The 13981-nt window shown below is 45.9% G+C and overlaps 2 protein-coding genes and 1 long non-coding RNA gene across 5 annotated transcripts; 1 reads left to right on the top strand and 2 right to left on the bottom strand.

The window, feature by feature from the left end:
- Positions 1-601: 601 nt before the first annotated feature.
- Positions 602-11096, bottom strand: LOC114844619 (nectin-4-like). 3 transcript variants are annotated; one of them, XM_029132122.3, is made up of 11 exons: positions 10683-11096; positions 8337-8546; positions 8088-8255; positions 5847-6125; positions 4965-5085; positions 3715-3866; positions 3448-3604; positions 3242-3314; positions 2971-3030; positions 2655-2855; positions 602-1946 (listed from the first exon to the last, which is right to left on the bottom strand). In XM_029132122.3, the coding sequence occupies exons 1-11, from the start codon at positions 10723-10725 to the stop codon at positions 1611-1613; spliced, it is 1800 nt and encodes a 599-aa protein (XP_028987955.1). In that variant the 5' UTR covers positions 10726-11096; the 3' UTR covers positions 602-1610. The 3 variants fall into 3 exon arrangements, with proteins under 3 accessions (XP_028987955.1, XP_028987956.1, XP_028987957.1); XM_029132123.3 differs by having other exon boundaries at positions 3448-3586; XM_029132124.3 differs by having other exon boundaries at positions 602-1892; positions 10683-11095.
- On the top strand, positions 6034-8547 carry LOC121201793 (uncharacterized). The gene is made up of 2 exons (XR_005896905.2): positions 6034-6174; positions 6461-8547. It is a non-coding gene; the product is annotated as an uncharacterized LOC121201793 (long non-coding RNA).
- A 685-nt stretch (positions 11097-11781) lies between the features above and the next one.
- fcer1gl (Fc receptor, IgE, high affinity I, gamma polypeptide like) lies at positions 11782-13909 on the bottom strand. The gene is made up of 5 exons (XM_029132234.3): positions 13626-13909; positions 13426-13517; positions 13028-13054; positions 12613-12642; positions 11782-12502 (listed from the first exon to the last, which is right to left on the bottom strand). Exons 1-5 carry the CDS (start codon positions 13678-13680, stop codon positions 12434-12436), a joined length of 273 nt encoding a protein of 90 aa, XP_028988067.1. The 5' UTR covers positions 13681-13909; the 3' UTR covers positions 11782-12433.
- Positions 13910-13981: the final 72 nt, after the last annotated feature.

Genomic DNA, 13981 nt, shown 5'->3' with positions numbered 1-13981 from the left:
TTTCTTTTAGTTTTTTTCTGACCGGAACTGACACAGGTTTCCCCCAAAAGATAATAAGACAGATGTGCAAGAGGCATCATTGTGGAAAAAATGACTGTTTATTTACATTTGAACAAAAAGTGGCAAAAGTTTTTACATTACTCACCACTTCTCAGTAATCACTAATGACTGTTTATTTACATTTGAACAAAAAGTGGCAAAAGTTTTTACATTACTCACCACTTCTCAGTAATCACTAAGAAAGCCTTTATTTTCTATGACAGCAATGAAACGCTTCCTATCATTGCAGACCAGCTTTTTGCATTTCTCTTCTGGTGTTTTTGCTCATTCACCTTTAGCGATGAGCTCCAACCCTGCAGGACTCCTAAATCTTCACAATGATGCCTCTTTTACATCGCCTTATCTTTTTTTGAGAGGCCTGCGTTATATCAGGTCAAAAAAACCTTTTGGACGAAAAAAGTAACTTAGTAACAAGAATTTGCTAAGGGTATAAATAATTGGGGGCTTGACTGTATATATATAAATGGCTTAACTGAAAGACATCAGTGAGAAATTATCCAAAATGCAAGCTATAATATCTGTTAACAACACCTTACATGAATCACTTTACTTACCAAATAATCTTTAATACAGATGTTTGCTGCGATACAGTGGTGATCTACAGCCATCATCCAAACAGGTACCCACATCTCTATTTTCCATCATGTATTCCCAATCTCAGGTATTCCAATCATCACATCATCAACAAGGATGGGACGCTGGAGCAAACTTAAGTCATCGTTATCGATGTAGCAGCTGCTGTAAAACAACCCTAACTGTTCATGGTTACAATAAAAACAAAGACTTTGCTTTCAAGTTGCATATGCTGTACTTTTATGAACAAACATTTTAATATTTATGTTTTTTTTTGTTTGACAAAAACAATGTGCATGGTTTTAAGACAACATGAACACATGCTAACCGTGTAGTGTGGTTTTACCGTTCATTGCTCTGCAGTGGTTTAAAGTATGTTTTATGACTCACATTTGTTTTCATTCCTCACAGTTACAGCTTTTTTTTTTACCTTTGTAGTTGCAGCTGTTTTTACATGAGCATAAAGTACTATTTGATGTCACATATAATACAAACATATACAAATATGCAAACTTCTTATGTACAATACAAACAAGTGCATCCAAACTAAGAATATAAGTCACGGTTGCCTCCAACTTGGTCAGAACAAAAAAAGACTGTTTTCGTCCACTGTGAGCTGCCTCAATCGGTTGATGTGAAAGACAGCTATAATTCACTAGAAGCAGTGGATGCAAACACAGTAAACATTGAGTGATGGGAACCTTGAGTCCTTGTATATTAAAGTGGACAATGTGGAAGGCAAATCCAAAATAATTGTACAGTATCCAAGTGTGGATCAGTGTCCAGTGTCTCATAATGCATCTCATTTTCTACTGTCTCTCCATCGCATAAAGGCTGAGAAACTACAATTGAAAACCAGCTTCTGTTTCTGCAGAGTTAGAATAAAGACACGAGGTGTATTCAGGTAGCACAAGGTCGCCGTCAGTGCAGGACTGCAGATGGGCGTTCTTCACATGTTGAGGAAGGAGGTGGCTGCGTTAGATCAGCTGTGACTTGGGGTGCAGCAGAATGGCATTGGAGTGTGGCTTGGGCCTCAGGAGCCCGTTACGCAAGTAGAAGTGGTTGGTGAGCGCCTCAGAGATCTGGTAGGAGCTGTTGCTGCAGTCGTCGGCCTCGTGTCTGTCCTCCGCTGTCTGGGTGGGGTCCCAGTCCTCCGCCGGTGGGGAGTCCTCCTTCCTTTGGTGGACCTCATCTTGCTCTCTGGACCCAACGGCTTCGTCCTGCTGCGCCTTCATCAGGGACGAAGGAAGGCCCGAGTCCTGAAAGACGCACAGGAAGTCAGGCTTCAAATGTCCTTCTGTTGTGTGAAAGATCTAGAATTCAGAGCAGACTGGTTCATTTTCTTCCTCCTTCAGATGCCACTTTCCTGTATATTGCTGCATTTCTTCAAACATTCTATTTAAGTTGTAACCGCTATATCGTGAGATGTATCATATCACCAGGTTCTTAGGAGAACATTTTTTTATTACTTTCAAATCATTTTTATTTGTTCATATAAACAAAATAGATAATTGTCAAAGTACATAAAAGAACAGAAGATCCAAAACCAAAATAAATGTAAAATTACCTCAAAATAAACATCTCACAATTGTTGTCCTTCAACAACCTAAACATAGTGTAAAAAACCCCACACCATCCATAAAACCTAGCAGCCTAATTAAGGTGATAACAAGTAGGTCAGGAAAACATTCTTTTTTTTAAATAAAATGAAGATTGAAGATTATAAAGCGCCTGTGTATAAATGGACTTGGTCCAGTAAACATTAAAATCACAGTCAGGATCACATTGAACTTCAACAAAGAATACATTTGAAAAAATACTTTAACACAAATACAACAAATGGCCACGACTGGTCCAACATCATTATAGTATATGATGCTATAATGAAAATAAGCTGCTGCTGCTTCCATATTGTGCTTTTAGTCCCGTTTTGGTCCTTCATCCTTTTTGTTGTGTGTCCTCCTCTATCGTGCAAACAGATCTAAATGCTTCCAGCTCATCTGTCAGACTGTGACACATACCAGTGACATGTTGCTGGACTTCATGTACGACTCGCTCCTCTTCTTTCGCTCCTCTCGCTCTCTGTCCAGCTCCTCCCCTCTCATGCTTTCCACGTCTTCGTGCCAGACGACGGGGCGTCCCAGTTCGTCCACCTCCACCACCCCAGCGTGTGCCCACTTCCCCCCCAGGGTGGACTGGCTGCCTCTGTAGATGTTTCGCTCCTGTAGGTACAGTCACAACATTGACGGACGTCAGCATCCGGCGTTTGTCCAGGGGGAGTATATGTTAAACATCATTTAAAGGTCAACATTACCACACACCCAGCAGTAAACTCACCAGAGACATTTGGCTGTGCTTGATTCTGCTGTCTACTCGGAGCAGGGCGTAATCGTCCCCCTACACAGAACAGAGAAAGTGGGTGAGCACAAAAGACTGAACAAACACGCACAGTAGGATATTATTCACAGCGAGTTTCTGTTTGTTTGAAGACGCGGCAGCCTGTAATCAGCGCCTCCATCCCGGCTACGCCCGACCCGGGGCGGGAGCGGCAGCCTGGTTTCTCCTGAAGCGTCAGGTTGGTGTTCTGAGCTGCAGCGTGTGCACGTACCAGCACTCTGGGGTCGGAGCTGACGGAGTTCAGCCTCCTGAAGGAGGCCTGTCTGGAGAGAGAGAGTTCTTGGCTGGAAGGAAAGAAATTCAAGAGAGTTACGAAACAATAAATGCACTTAAAGTTTAAACTCTCAACATGAGTAATCACGTGTGAAACATTTTTCTAAGAAAAAAAAAAAAATAGTAAAAATGTGGACTGCTCACTCTTTTTCGCTGAGCTCCCGCTGAAGCCTTTTGTTCTTCCGCCTGTGGTGACGGTTGACCAGCAGAACCACGACGACCAGGATCAGAACCACAGCTGCAGCTGAGGCGCCGATGATGATCAGCAGCCGAGGATCGGGCTCTATGCGTTGAGATTTCTCTAAGAGGTGAATGACATTCACATGCCCTCATCTCCACAAGGGGGCAGCAAAACAATAACCAAAGGATTTCCTCTATTCCTCTGAGATACTACAACAACAACAACGTTACCTGTTACGGTCAGTGTGAAGTCTGATTTTCCTACTCCCACGCTGTTCTTCACCACACACTCGTAGACCCCGCTGTCATTCATGCGGATTGGACGCCCAAAAAGCAGCTTTTCTCCAACCACGGAGACCCCGTCGGGCAGCGCTCCTCCCCTCCTGAGGATAATGCAGATGTGTTACGTGAGTGTGGGCCTGAAACCATCAGCGTGACTCATTTCTGTAACTAAGAAAGGAAATTAGCTTAGCTCAAGCATGCTTTCCAGTTCAAACCATCTGTGTTTAGCGCAGGAATCACGCAGATATCTGGTCATCTGATGTTGAACTTTGCATCGCAGATGTGAATAAACGCTACTCAGTGCAACCACCAATTTGACTGCGCCTGAACCCAACAGGTGCCCATTGATCTGCAGGGGCCACAATAAACACTGGGTTCAGGGGATTTAGAGAGCAGCCGCCTAGTGGCACGCTGTGCAAAGCCGGTTTCTGCTGGGCTCCACAGAGAGGGGTCAAGTTGCCCCGGGTTTCACTGCGCTGCACCCCCCTGAACTGAAGCCGGCTCACGTTTCCCCTCCCAGAACCCCACCTAGCTGCTCTACGCAGGCCTCCACAAAGAGCCACAGCGACACGGCTGAGAACAGACAGGGGCGGTAACACGACCTGCCGCAGCCCCACAGACGCAATCAGCTCGGTGGACGATGCCGATTGCGTGTGAGTGCGTAAAATGTCTCAGTAGCAGCGCAGCGATGCCTGGAGTTTACTACCTCACGGATGCGCCAACAGGTCTGAGAGGTTGAAAAGACCTAATCCGGAATAATGGTGATATTTCACGACTGTCTGCGAGCGGAGAGATTCACACCCAGCACACATGACTGGACGGTTGTGTGCACAGCGGTGGTGATGGCTCTAATTAAATGACAGACCCTGTGTTTTACCAGGCCCTGGTGATACTTACAGCAGTGCACCGTGATTAAGCGCTTAGCTCGTGTCTCCTGCTCTTCCTTGAGTCCCTCCCTCACCCTCGTGTGAAAAATCCCTCCCTCCCACTTTCCTGCCTTCAGGTGGAGCAACGCGACACCGCGGCTTTTGTCCCGTCGTGGAAGAAGGCGCAGCCCTCGCGCTGAATTCCCGCACGCTCCTTTGTTTGCCGTGGGTGCAGACGCGTTCGCGGCGGCGTGCGTATGTTTTCACACGCATTCCGATGCAGCTCTAACAGCTGGACAATGATCCAGACACCCAAAGCGTGTGTGACGTTACCATGTCCAGGTGACGTTGGGAGGCTTGGGGTGTCCGCCGCTGTTACACGCCAGCTCAACCTTCTCCAAGCCCACGTGGAAGTCTCCTGAAGGGGTGGAGATGATGGTGGCGTCGGGGGGGTCTGAAACGGAGACACAGATGTGAGCATCATCATCATCATCATCATCATCAGCAGCAGCAGCAGCAGCTGCATCAAGCCTTCGTTCCAAGGCGATGAAAGCTGGAGTCGGCGGTCAGAGTCAGGTCTGAAGCGCTAAAGTCATGACTCACGCGTGGGTCGTGTTCATGGACGCGTGTGATCTGCCCGCCTCACTCAGCCAAGAGCAACTACTGAACTAAAGCAACCAAAGTTTATTGAGTCCATAAACGTTTCCCAGGTTCAATGCTGTTTAATGTTCAGTCTGATGGCACACGTTTATTCTCACTGACATAGGGTCAGCTTATACAAACAGAACAGGGCAACCAGAGGCGCTCTAGCTTTAGTGGGAAAGCTGATAACAGTTGGCTGCCCGCCCAGACCTGAAGGTCTCCAGTCATAATGATAAGTAGGACCAATGCCTTGCACATGGGCGGGAGTTGTACTCACGGCGGCAAATAAGAAACCTAACTGTTGGTTAATACATTTGAAAAAAAGTTTTCTTTTAAATATGCGTTATTGTGGGTTGGGTTCAGTCTTTGGATCAAGGTCAAAGTGCCACGTGAGGCTCTGGAAGGTCAACCTCTCCCTCTGGTTCATGGTGTCAGAGAGCTCCCTAAATAGAAACACACAGCAGGCACCGGCTGCACGTGTTGCGTAACAGCCGTCCAGCCGGTTCCGACGGAGCCTTCGCGACTGAGCCGAGCGCTCTGAGGCAAACGGAGGAAGCGGCGCTTCTTACTCACACTGGACCTCCAGGCGGTTGGGGATCCTCCGGGGCTCCTTCAGACCCGGGTGCCACACCAGGCAGTCCAGCTTCTTCCCGTTCATGCCGCGCAGAGGGTGCAGGGAGTAGTAGCTGGACACGGAGACCCCCTCGTTGACCCGGTCCTGGGACTGGCCCGGCAGCTCCGTGTCCCAGGTGAGACTGGGAAGCGGGCGGCCCACGGCCCGGCAGCTGGCGACCACGCGGAACGTCTGGCCCTCCTCCAGGGTCACGAGCTCCACGGAGGAGATGGGCAAAACTGGGGACGTAGATACAGAGAGATGGAGAAAACTGATGGTTTAGAAAAGGTAACGATCATGAGTCGCATTTAAAGCTAACTCTGTTAGTTCTACCTCTATGTCTGTATTAAGATTACTGTAGAGTTTTATCCTTAACACATCAATTATTTTATTATGTAATTTAATTGGCTGTAAAAGTGTTTCACATCCAGTGTAAGCTACAGAAACTGGGAGGTATAATTAATAGTTTGCAAAGCCTGCTTAAAGATAATTTGTCCTCACCCGAAAGTTTCTAAAGCACAACTTAATCCATTAAAACTAGGAATTCATGAAAAGTTCTAATATGTTTATGTAGCTGATTGCAGGTCGAGGACAAGTCGGAGCAGCACAGATCCTGACAGATTAAAGACGAGTAACAAAGGTAACTGCCCTATAGAAAACCAGACACCAAGCAAGTAAAGAGCTACAAATATCTGAGTGAAAGCACCGCACGCTGCATGGGACTGGTTCACGATCACACCAGCGAGCGGCTCCTGCAGTGTTTTGCATGAACATATTTGTGCAGTGGCTCCAACCAACTGGTTTGACAACTGGTGAATGTGATTCACTGCCAGTCACGAAGCCGAGTGCTCGTAAACACAGAGGTTTCACGCTCTCCAGTGCGATTATTAACGCAGGGAGTCCGGATTACCAGCAGGATTAACCAACAAAGCCGAGGGCACCGCCTGTGGAAACGCAGGCTTTACCAACAGAAACCCCACAACAACGTGACGTCACAGCGCTCCGACTGACAGTAACCTGTGAGCGTGACAGAGAAACGAGCAGCTCACGCTTCGTTTGTGGATCAGTCGCTTTGTTCTGTTGTCACCAAAGTTGAAGCTGCCACGTTTCTTTTTTCAGTCTGGAGCTAAATATTTTCCTACTGCTCACGAATCCTCTACTAAAAAACCCAACGACGACAAGAACAACATGATCCACCTTGACCTCTAGGGTCATTAGACACTAACGTCCTTCAAAGCAATCATAGATTCAGATGATTGTTTCCGTCAGATCAAACTAATTAGCGTTAAAAGTTCAGTGCGTTAGTCACCTTCAGTTATTAAAATCTATTACGTGCTGTACATTGACACGCTGCCAAAAAAGTAGAACGGAAAAAGATCAACAAAAGCCCAAAGAATCCAAATGAGCAGCGCATCGATGATAAAGAAATAAAGGGGTTTGGTTGTAACATCAGCAGGAAGTGGGGGCGGCGTGTTCTCAGTGTTCTCAGTGTTCTCCGTGTTCTGGGGGAACGTCTGTTGTTTTTAGGGTGGAGGTGGTTCCGTGCTGGAGGCCGTCGGTTGCGATTTTGCGCGTTTGTGGGTTTGTGTGAGCGCTTGCGTGTCGGAACAGGTTCTCGACGGAGCTGTCGTCGCCGACGACTGCCAGCGAAATGTCATTAACGGCAGATATCATCTCGTCGGGCTCTGACTCAAAGCGGAGCCGCTGAAACAACAGCGTTCCCACAGCTGGAGCGACGACGGCTCCTCTGAAACGGGTCCACGCTAATCCTCTCACTGGGACGAGGAGCGCGAGAGCTGCCCCACGGAGTTCTATCACAAATTGAATCTACCTCCACCGCTGTTGTGTCTATTCGTCACACACCGCAGACAAATTAAGAAGCTTTTATTCCCTGAATAAAACTAATCCCTCATTCAGTTTGAATAAATCTGATGTGGAGAAGGATTTAACGAGTCTCAGATACGTGGTCACTGTGTGAAACGCATGGAGACATATCAAAATAAAACCTTATTACGAGACCACCCTCTGCATTCAGACAGTCTTTGTTAGGGAACAGTTTGCTTTGACTTCTTTGAGTGAGTGTGTGTGTGTGTAAGCAAACCTGCGTTCCATCGTCCTCTATGGACATGACTGCGGTGTAAAGTTCACTAGAGCATGTGTGGATGTGAGGGTGATGTAGGAGAAAAGGGGGGGGGTCTTACTCCACACGGTGAGCGTGATGCGCCTCTCGAAGTTCCCGTTTGGGAAGGTGGAGATGTGGCAGGCGTAGACGCCCTCGTCCGACACCTCCGTGCTGGGGATGAGCAGCGCCGAGTCGTCTGTCGGGCTGCCGCTCTCGAACTTCACCCGGCCCGAGTACCGCCCGAACTCTGCCGACCCAAAAACGGAGACGGAGTCAGGGTACAGGTGGTTCCGCCGCTGTGAAGAGGCCGCTGGCGGCCGCGTCCTACCTGTGTGGCCGTCCTCGAAGTGGGCGGTGATGATCTGGTCCTTGCTGCCGTCTGGGAGCTCCTTGTACCAGCTGACCTGCACCACCTTCTCCCCCTCCTCCACCCGGTAGCGACAGGGGAGCCGGGTCTGGCTCTCCGCCAGGGAGCGCTGGGAGGTTTCGGGCTGAAGGGGCTCCACGAAGGTGCCCCGCACACAGACGGCTGAAAGCACTGAGGGTGGAGGAGGCAGAGTCAATGCCGCGGCGCATACGAGGAGCTGAGATGAATTAACGCTGGAGGCTCGCTACACCCCTACATCCTTTGACCGCACGATGCCGGCTTTTAGCTAAAACACATCGACCTCGTGATGGTGCCGGAAGCATTGTGATAGGAATCATCCTCTGGGGACCATGCACGGCTGCAGCGAATGCCATAATGAACCTCTCCAGGGGATTTGAGGTATTTTGAATGACTTGTCATCGTAACTGATCCAAGTTGTCACCAGCTGTCAACACCCAGCGCCACCTTCAGACACCAGGATGAACCATAACACAGCACTGTGGGCTCACATTTCAGCCACTAACATGGATAATGTAGAATATAACATATAAATAGTTGTATATGTGTTTTAGCCAGACTGATGAACCGGTTCACACCTGCTTTGGTTTATGACAGAATAAAACAAAATAATCATTCACCAGTATTTAAAATTTTTAAAATTTTTCTCCCTCGGTTCCAACCAGTGGCACCAGTATAAAACACCCAGACTCCATGTTGCAAGATTTTTGGCTAAAAGAAGTGACGAGTTTGTCATTTTTTTTATATTGTTGACATAAAGCACGGACAGACGATAGCTGCTCACACACTCCGCTATGCATCGATGCCGAGTAGTGAGTAAGTGTGACTGTGCGTTTATCATACATGACTGATCGTCTGCTTCGAACCGTGGGACACAAAAGTAGAAGAGGGTGTGAGACGGCTCAAACAGGAAAAAAACAAACATTTGCCCTTTGATTTGTGGGGTGCGCACACAGTGGTTACTGATTAATGAGCTAAATTAATGATTAGTATAAAAAAGAGGCGATGGGACAGTCGGACTCCCACACACAGAGAAATGGACACAAGGACACACGAGCGTCACAGACAAGAAGAGAAATGGGTTCACAAGAAAAGAGGCAGTGTTCTGGTGCAGTTCTGCCGGTCATGAGTGAAGGGAAGTGACAGAGGTGAACAGAGAGGTCAAAGGAAGGAAAAGAGAGAGAGTGGAGTCAGGAGTGATAGACATCGAACTGAAAGGAAGACTTAAACCCGCAGTCTGACAAACAAGGCTTCGCTTGAACGTCACAGAGCTGCAATTCAAGCTTTTCCTGTTCACTTTGGACGCCAGTAACTTTATCACATCTGTGGTTGCAGCACAAACGACAAGGTTAAAGGAAACGCCGGCCGACGCATGCGTTCGCTTTTCCACCTGGAGCAGCGCCGGCGTGTTTCTACCGTTTCGTCGCCGGTAACAAACAACCGGGCGGATCCGAACCGGTCCCACAAACAGGAAGGGAGCAGTTGCACAAGGAGTTCTGATTCATGTTGACTGATTCATGTGAGAATGCGACTGGGCCACATTCTGTCACGTCACGTCTGCCTCCACACCTGCACAAAGATCAATCACCTGCTCAAAAGTGAGACACCTGTTTGTCTGTGAGATTTTGGGGCCTCGCTGCAGGAATTCATGCCACCTCAGTCACAAGGGACGGCTGAACCCGACGCCGGGGGTGCTTCAACGCCTCCCGCTGATATTAAAACAAAAAGAGTCTGTGCAGATACGCTGCTTTAACACATTGACAATTGCACTAAATGAAACTAGTAACGATTCACAACAAAAATTAACTCAAGGCTCTTTACAATGTAGGTTAAAGACCTTACAGGAAACCAAAGGATAACTATACAGAAATAACCCCCACTGCAGCAGCACCGGCCTCTAACAGTGGAGAGGAAGGGGTCCATTTAACAAGGAACCTCCTGCAGAACCTGGGTCCGAGTGGGAGCAGCTGGGGTCCCGAGATAAGGCCCAACTCTGATGTACTGGTGGATAATGGTTGAGACGCTCAAGTTATTTAGAGGAAGGAGCGGTAACACACAAACACACAAACTAAATTACACAGAAAGGAAACGTGTAATGTTTAATAAGTATTTATGAGGAAAGAGTGACTCAATCAATTCCATAGTTATTAGTGGGCCCCTGGTGTGAGTCAATCTGAGACTAAACCTCATGATCCATATTATAAACACTCCATTGTGAGTTTATTGTGGACACAACTTGGCATAGATTTAATTAAAAAGCTTAATGTTGCTGGTTTCAGGTAAACTCACCAAAAACAAAAAGCAGCCGCACACACTTCATCTCCGACTCCATCTTCAGCGCAGGAATAAAAGCAGCTGTTAACTCGACTCCGGTCGCGGCTGCTCAGATCCCATTCCCAGCTTTCATTATCATGACCGTGATCGATGTCCGCACGCTTCACGCCGTGCAGTGGCAGCGAGGAGTCCGTGCGCAGCAGGTGTTCGCTCCTCGAGTGGCGCTTAAAAAATAAAAGTCCTAAACAGTTACATAATGTTTAGTGCAACCTGTGAACTTCATTTCCAGCAGCAGGCAGACGTTTTCTGCGTCCGCACGAGCAAATAAATTAAGGTAAACAACAAAAACTACATTTATGTTGAAGCAAAATCTGTCGTGAAACACGCAGAACCACAGACTCACGTCAGGGCGAACGGTGTAACACAAAAAGTGGAGCTTTCCAACCTCCACACCTGTCTGAGGCCCCGCCCACTGCCGACAGACACGCCCACAAAGGCTGCGTTCAGGTGTCGTACGTAAGTCACACAGTACTGAACTGTAGCGTGCAGGTCCGCTGTCTGAGCGATTACAACTGGACTCCTTTGCTGTTGGGTCAAATCTTCTTCATAATAGAGTGTTTTTCACAATCTTTCACCTGTTGTTTTATTTATGTACCATTATTTTACGCTCAGTCATTCCTCTTGTTCTTTCGATGGTTTACCTGGAAACTTAGATCATGTTTTGCTGCTACACCTGACAATAATGAACACCTGCATTTCACTGTGTCCAAAATAAACAGAATGTTGAAATGAAACACTCATATTGTACGTATTAATAGTATATGAATGTTTCATATAAGTCAGATTGGGTTGATGTATATATGATTATAGACACAGATCCAGGCAGCTTCCTCTTCCCTGTCTCCATCACAGTTTCCCTTTGTTCGATCCGTAATCTTTTCTTTTTATTGCGTGACCTGACATCAGGCTTGGTGTTTGTCTGTTTCTCAATCAGAGTATTTGTCCTTTCATAATAAGGTTCCTAAGGTTCCTTCTAGGCTGTGGCAGGTCATTGAACACAGGCCTCTGTTCTTCTACAACAGCTTCCTGCTATAATTAAAACCAATGTCACTGCTGTATTTCTAATGTCATTTTAATAGAAAACACATGCATTCCAAGCTTTCATGTAATACATTATATATAAGCATGTTGATGAAACATTAACAGGCTTTTCAGGTTCAGGTGTGAAATTGAGGCCTTTGTGTTTCTCGTGTAGAGCTAAAAAGTGTGAATCTGCTTTTGGCAAATTTCCCCTTGGTGTTGATTGAGAGAGTGTTACACTTATTATCCTCCTACTGGTAACTTCCTTCAAACACATTCTGAACACAAAATCTAAAATAAGCTTATATGAAAACATGTTTGATGTTACAGGACCACGTTATTATTCCTGTGACCAACAAACACAACAAAAAACAGTCTTTTTGTTGAATATATTTAAACTGGGATAATAAAATGTTGAGTTTGCTTAATAGGAAAAAATAAAAGACAATGATATTTTAAATCTGCTGTACATCAATAAAATCTGACTCTATTTACATCTTCAGCCGAAGCATGACGTCACATGGAGCTTAAAGACTTTGTGACAGGCGATTTGATAAATGTTAAACATTAAAACATAAATCATGGTGTAGTATATATAAAAATGCGTCATTTAAAAATGCATAACAATGCATTACTACATTGCGAGATGCTGCATGTCGTCGTGCACGTTGTCGCCTCTGCTCCTGTCAGACGACAGGGTGCTTCTTATTCACGTTGATGGTCTCATAGGTGTCAGCGGTGCGAGCGCTCAGGCCCTGCAGGAAGCAAACGAGTCGATTAGTACTGATAAGTAAAAATACCTAAAACAGCTGCCGGTTTTCACATGCTGTCATGTTTTTTTATGTATTAAAATGCAAAGACTCACTGCGTAGATGCCTCCGCCGGCAGGCTGCTTCTGTGGGATGGAAACGTTTTCAAGAAGTGAGCTTAAGCAACATAAGCTATTTTTGATGGTTCCTCATTTAAATGGGAGCATCACGAACACAGGTTATTTGGTTAATGTTTTAGGATAAGTATGACTTATTAATTCACAGTCATTTTGCATGAATAGGAAGTCAGACCTGACACTTGAGCTGAAACTGCGAGAGTCTACAGTGTATAAATAATTTGGCCGATGGTCAAATCAGACTTACAGGAAATTACAGAAATGACAAAGACTGACTTTAAAGCAGAACTACTGTGTTTCACAACAAGGCAAAGCCAAAGTACTAAAACTTTCTTATCCGAATATGTTTCACTGATTCTGTTAAATTTTTTATTTCAATTTAATTTAATTTTACCTCTGAGGGTTTGTTGGCTGGACGCATCTGTCAAAAATAAACCACAATGTTTATATAATTCATACAATATTGACCATGAAAATTAGATTCAAACATGCAGATTTTACTTTGTAACATTGCTGGTTTATTCAATGTGGATTGAAGTTTAGAACCTGTCAGTTTACTGACATCAACAAATAGTATTAAAGTAAAGTAAAATACAGTTTTCTACTAAAAATAAACAATAAATAACTCATGTAACTGCATTATTTACCCACAAAAGACACATACGTGTTAAACAAATACTTAATTGTTCATATAATCTCATTCTTATCAGATAATATTCTTACAGCCGCAAGCAGCACTCATAAACTTCCATAACAGCCGTTTGTGTGTGTGTGAGGTTCCAGGCATCGTACCTTCAGTCTGCAGTACAGAACCGTGAGAACGATACCATACAAGATGAGGATCCCGTCCAAAATATAACAGACGCTCATGTTGTCAGCAGCCTCTGCACAGAGAAAACAGCAACAGCAACCACATCACTACCGGCATTTTGTTCTAAGCTCTAAAGAATCGTTGACCCAGTTGGACCAAAAGCACAGTAGAAAACCCTCACCAGCGCCTGTGAGGTTGACGATCAAAAAGACAGCAATGAGACACGCTCCTTTCATGTTACGGAGCGACTGCAGATAAGATGGAGGGGCTGCTTGTTGTCAGCGAGTTCTCTGAGGGAAAAAAAGCCAGAAGGTTGCTGTGAACAGGAAGTCCGGGGCTCTCTGTCCGTTCAGAAGCTGTGAAACCACACGCCCACCACAGTACCATCCTACTTCAGACGCATTTCTCAGAAACACTTGAGAAAAGCGCTTTTGCTCTTTGGTTGAAGAAGGTTCCTCAAATCCAGTGACGCGATCCTCTCAGCACATCGAATGGGAACAGAAAGCAGAACCTGCCTGAAATATAACACAGGCCCAA

This window comes from Betta splendens, chromosome 17 (assembly GCF_900634795.4).
Source record: "Betta splendens chromosome 17, fBetSpl5.4, whole genome shotgun sequence".
NCBI classification, from domain to species: domain Eukaryota; kingdom Metazoa; phylum Chordata; class Actinopteri; order Anabantiformes; family Osphronemidae; genus Betta; species Betta splendens.
Note: the sequence above shows the minus strand (reverse complement) of the source record. Positions and strands in the feature narration are given on the sequence as shown.

Coding starts and splice junctions, on each gene's coding strand:
- LOC114844619 (XM_029132122.3), bottom strand. CDS start 10,725: ATGGAGTCGGAGATGAAGTGTGTGCGGCTGCTTTTTGTTTTTG. Junction 8,256..8,336: donor CTTCGAGGACGGCCACACAG/GTAGGACGCGGC, acceptor TTGGGTCGGCAG/AGTTCGGGCGGTACTCGGGC. Junction 5,086..5,846: donor CAACCGCCTGGAGGTCCAGT/GTGAGTAAGAAG, acceptor TCTCCGTTTCAG/ACCCCCCCGACGCCACCATC.
- fcer1gl (XM_029132234.3), bottom strand. CDS start 13,680: ATGAAAGGAGCGTGTCTCATTGCTGTCTTTTTGATCGTCAACCTCACA. Junction 12,643..13,027: donor CAGCCAACAAACCCTCAGAG/GTAAAATTAAAT, acceptor TCCATCCCACAG/AAGCAGCCTGCCGGCGGAGG. Junction 12,503..12,612: donor CCGGCGGAGGCATCTACGCA/GTGAGTCTTTGC, acceptor TGCTTCCTGCAG/GGCCTGAGCGCTCGCACCGC.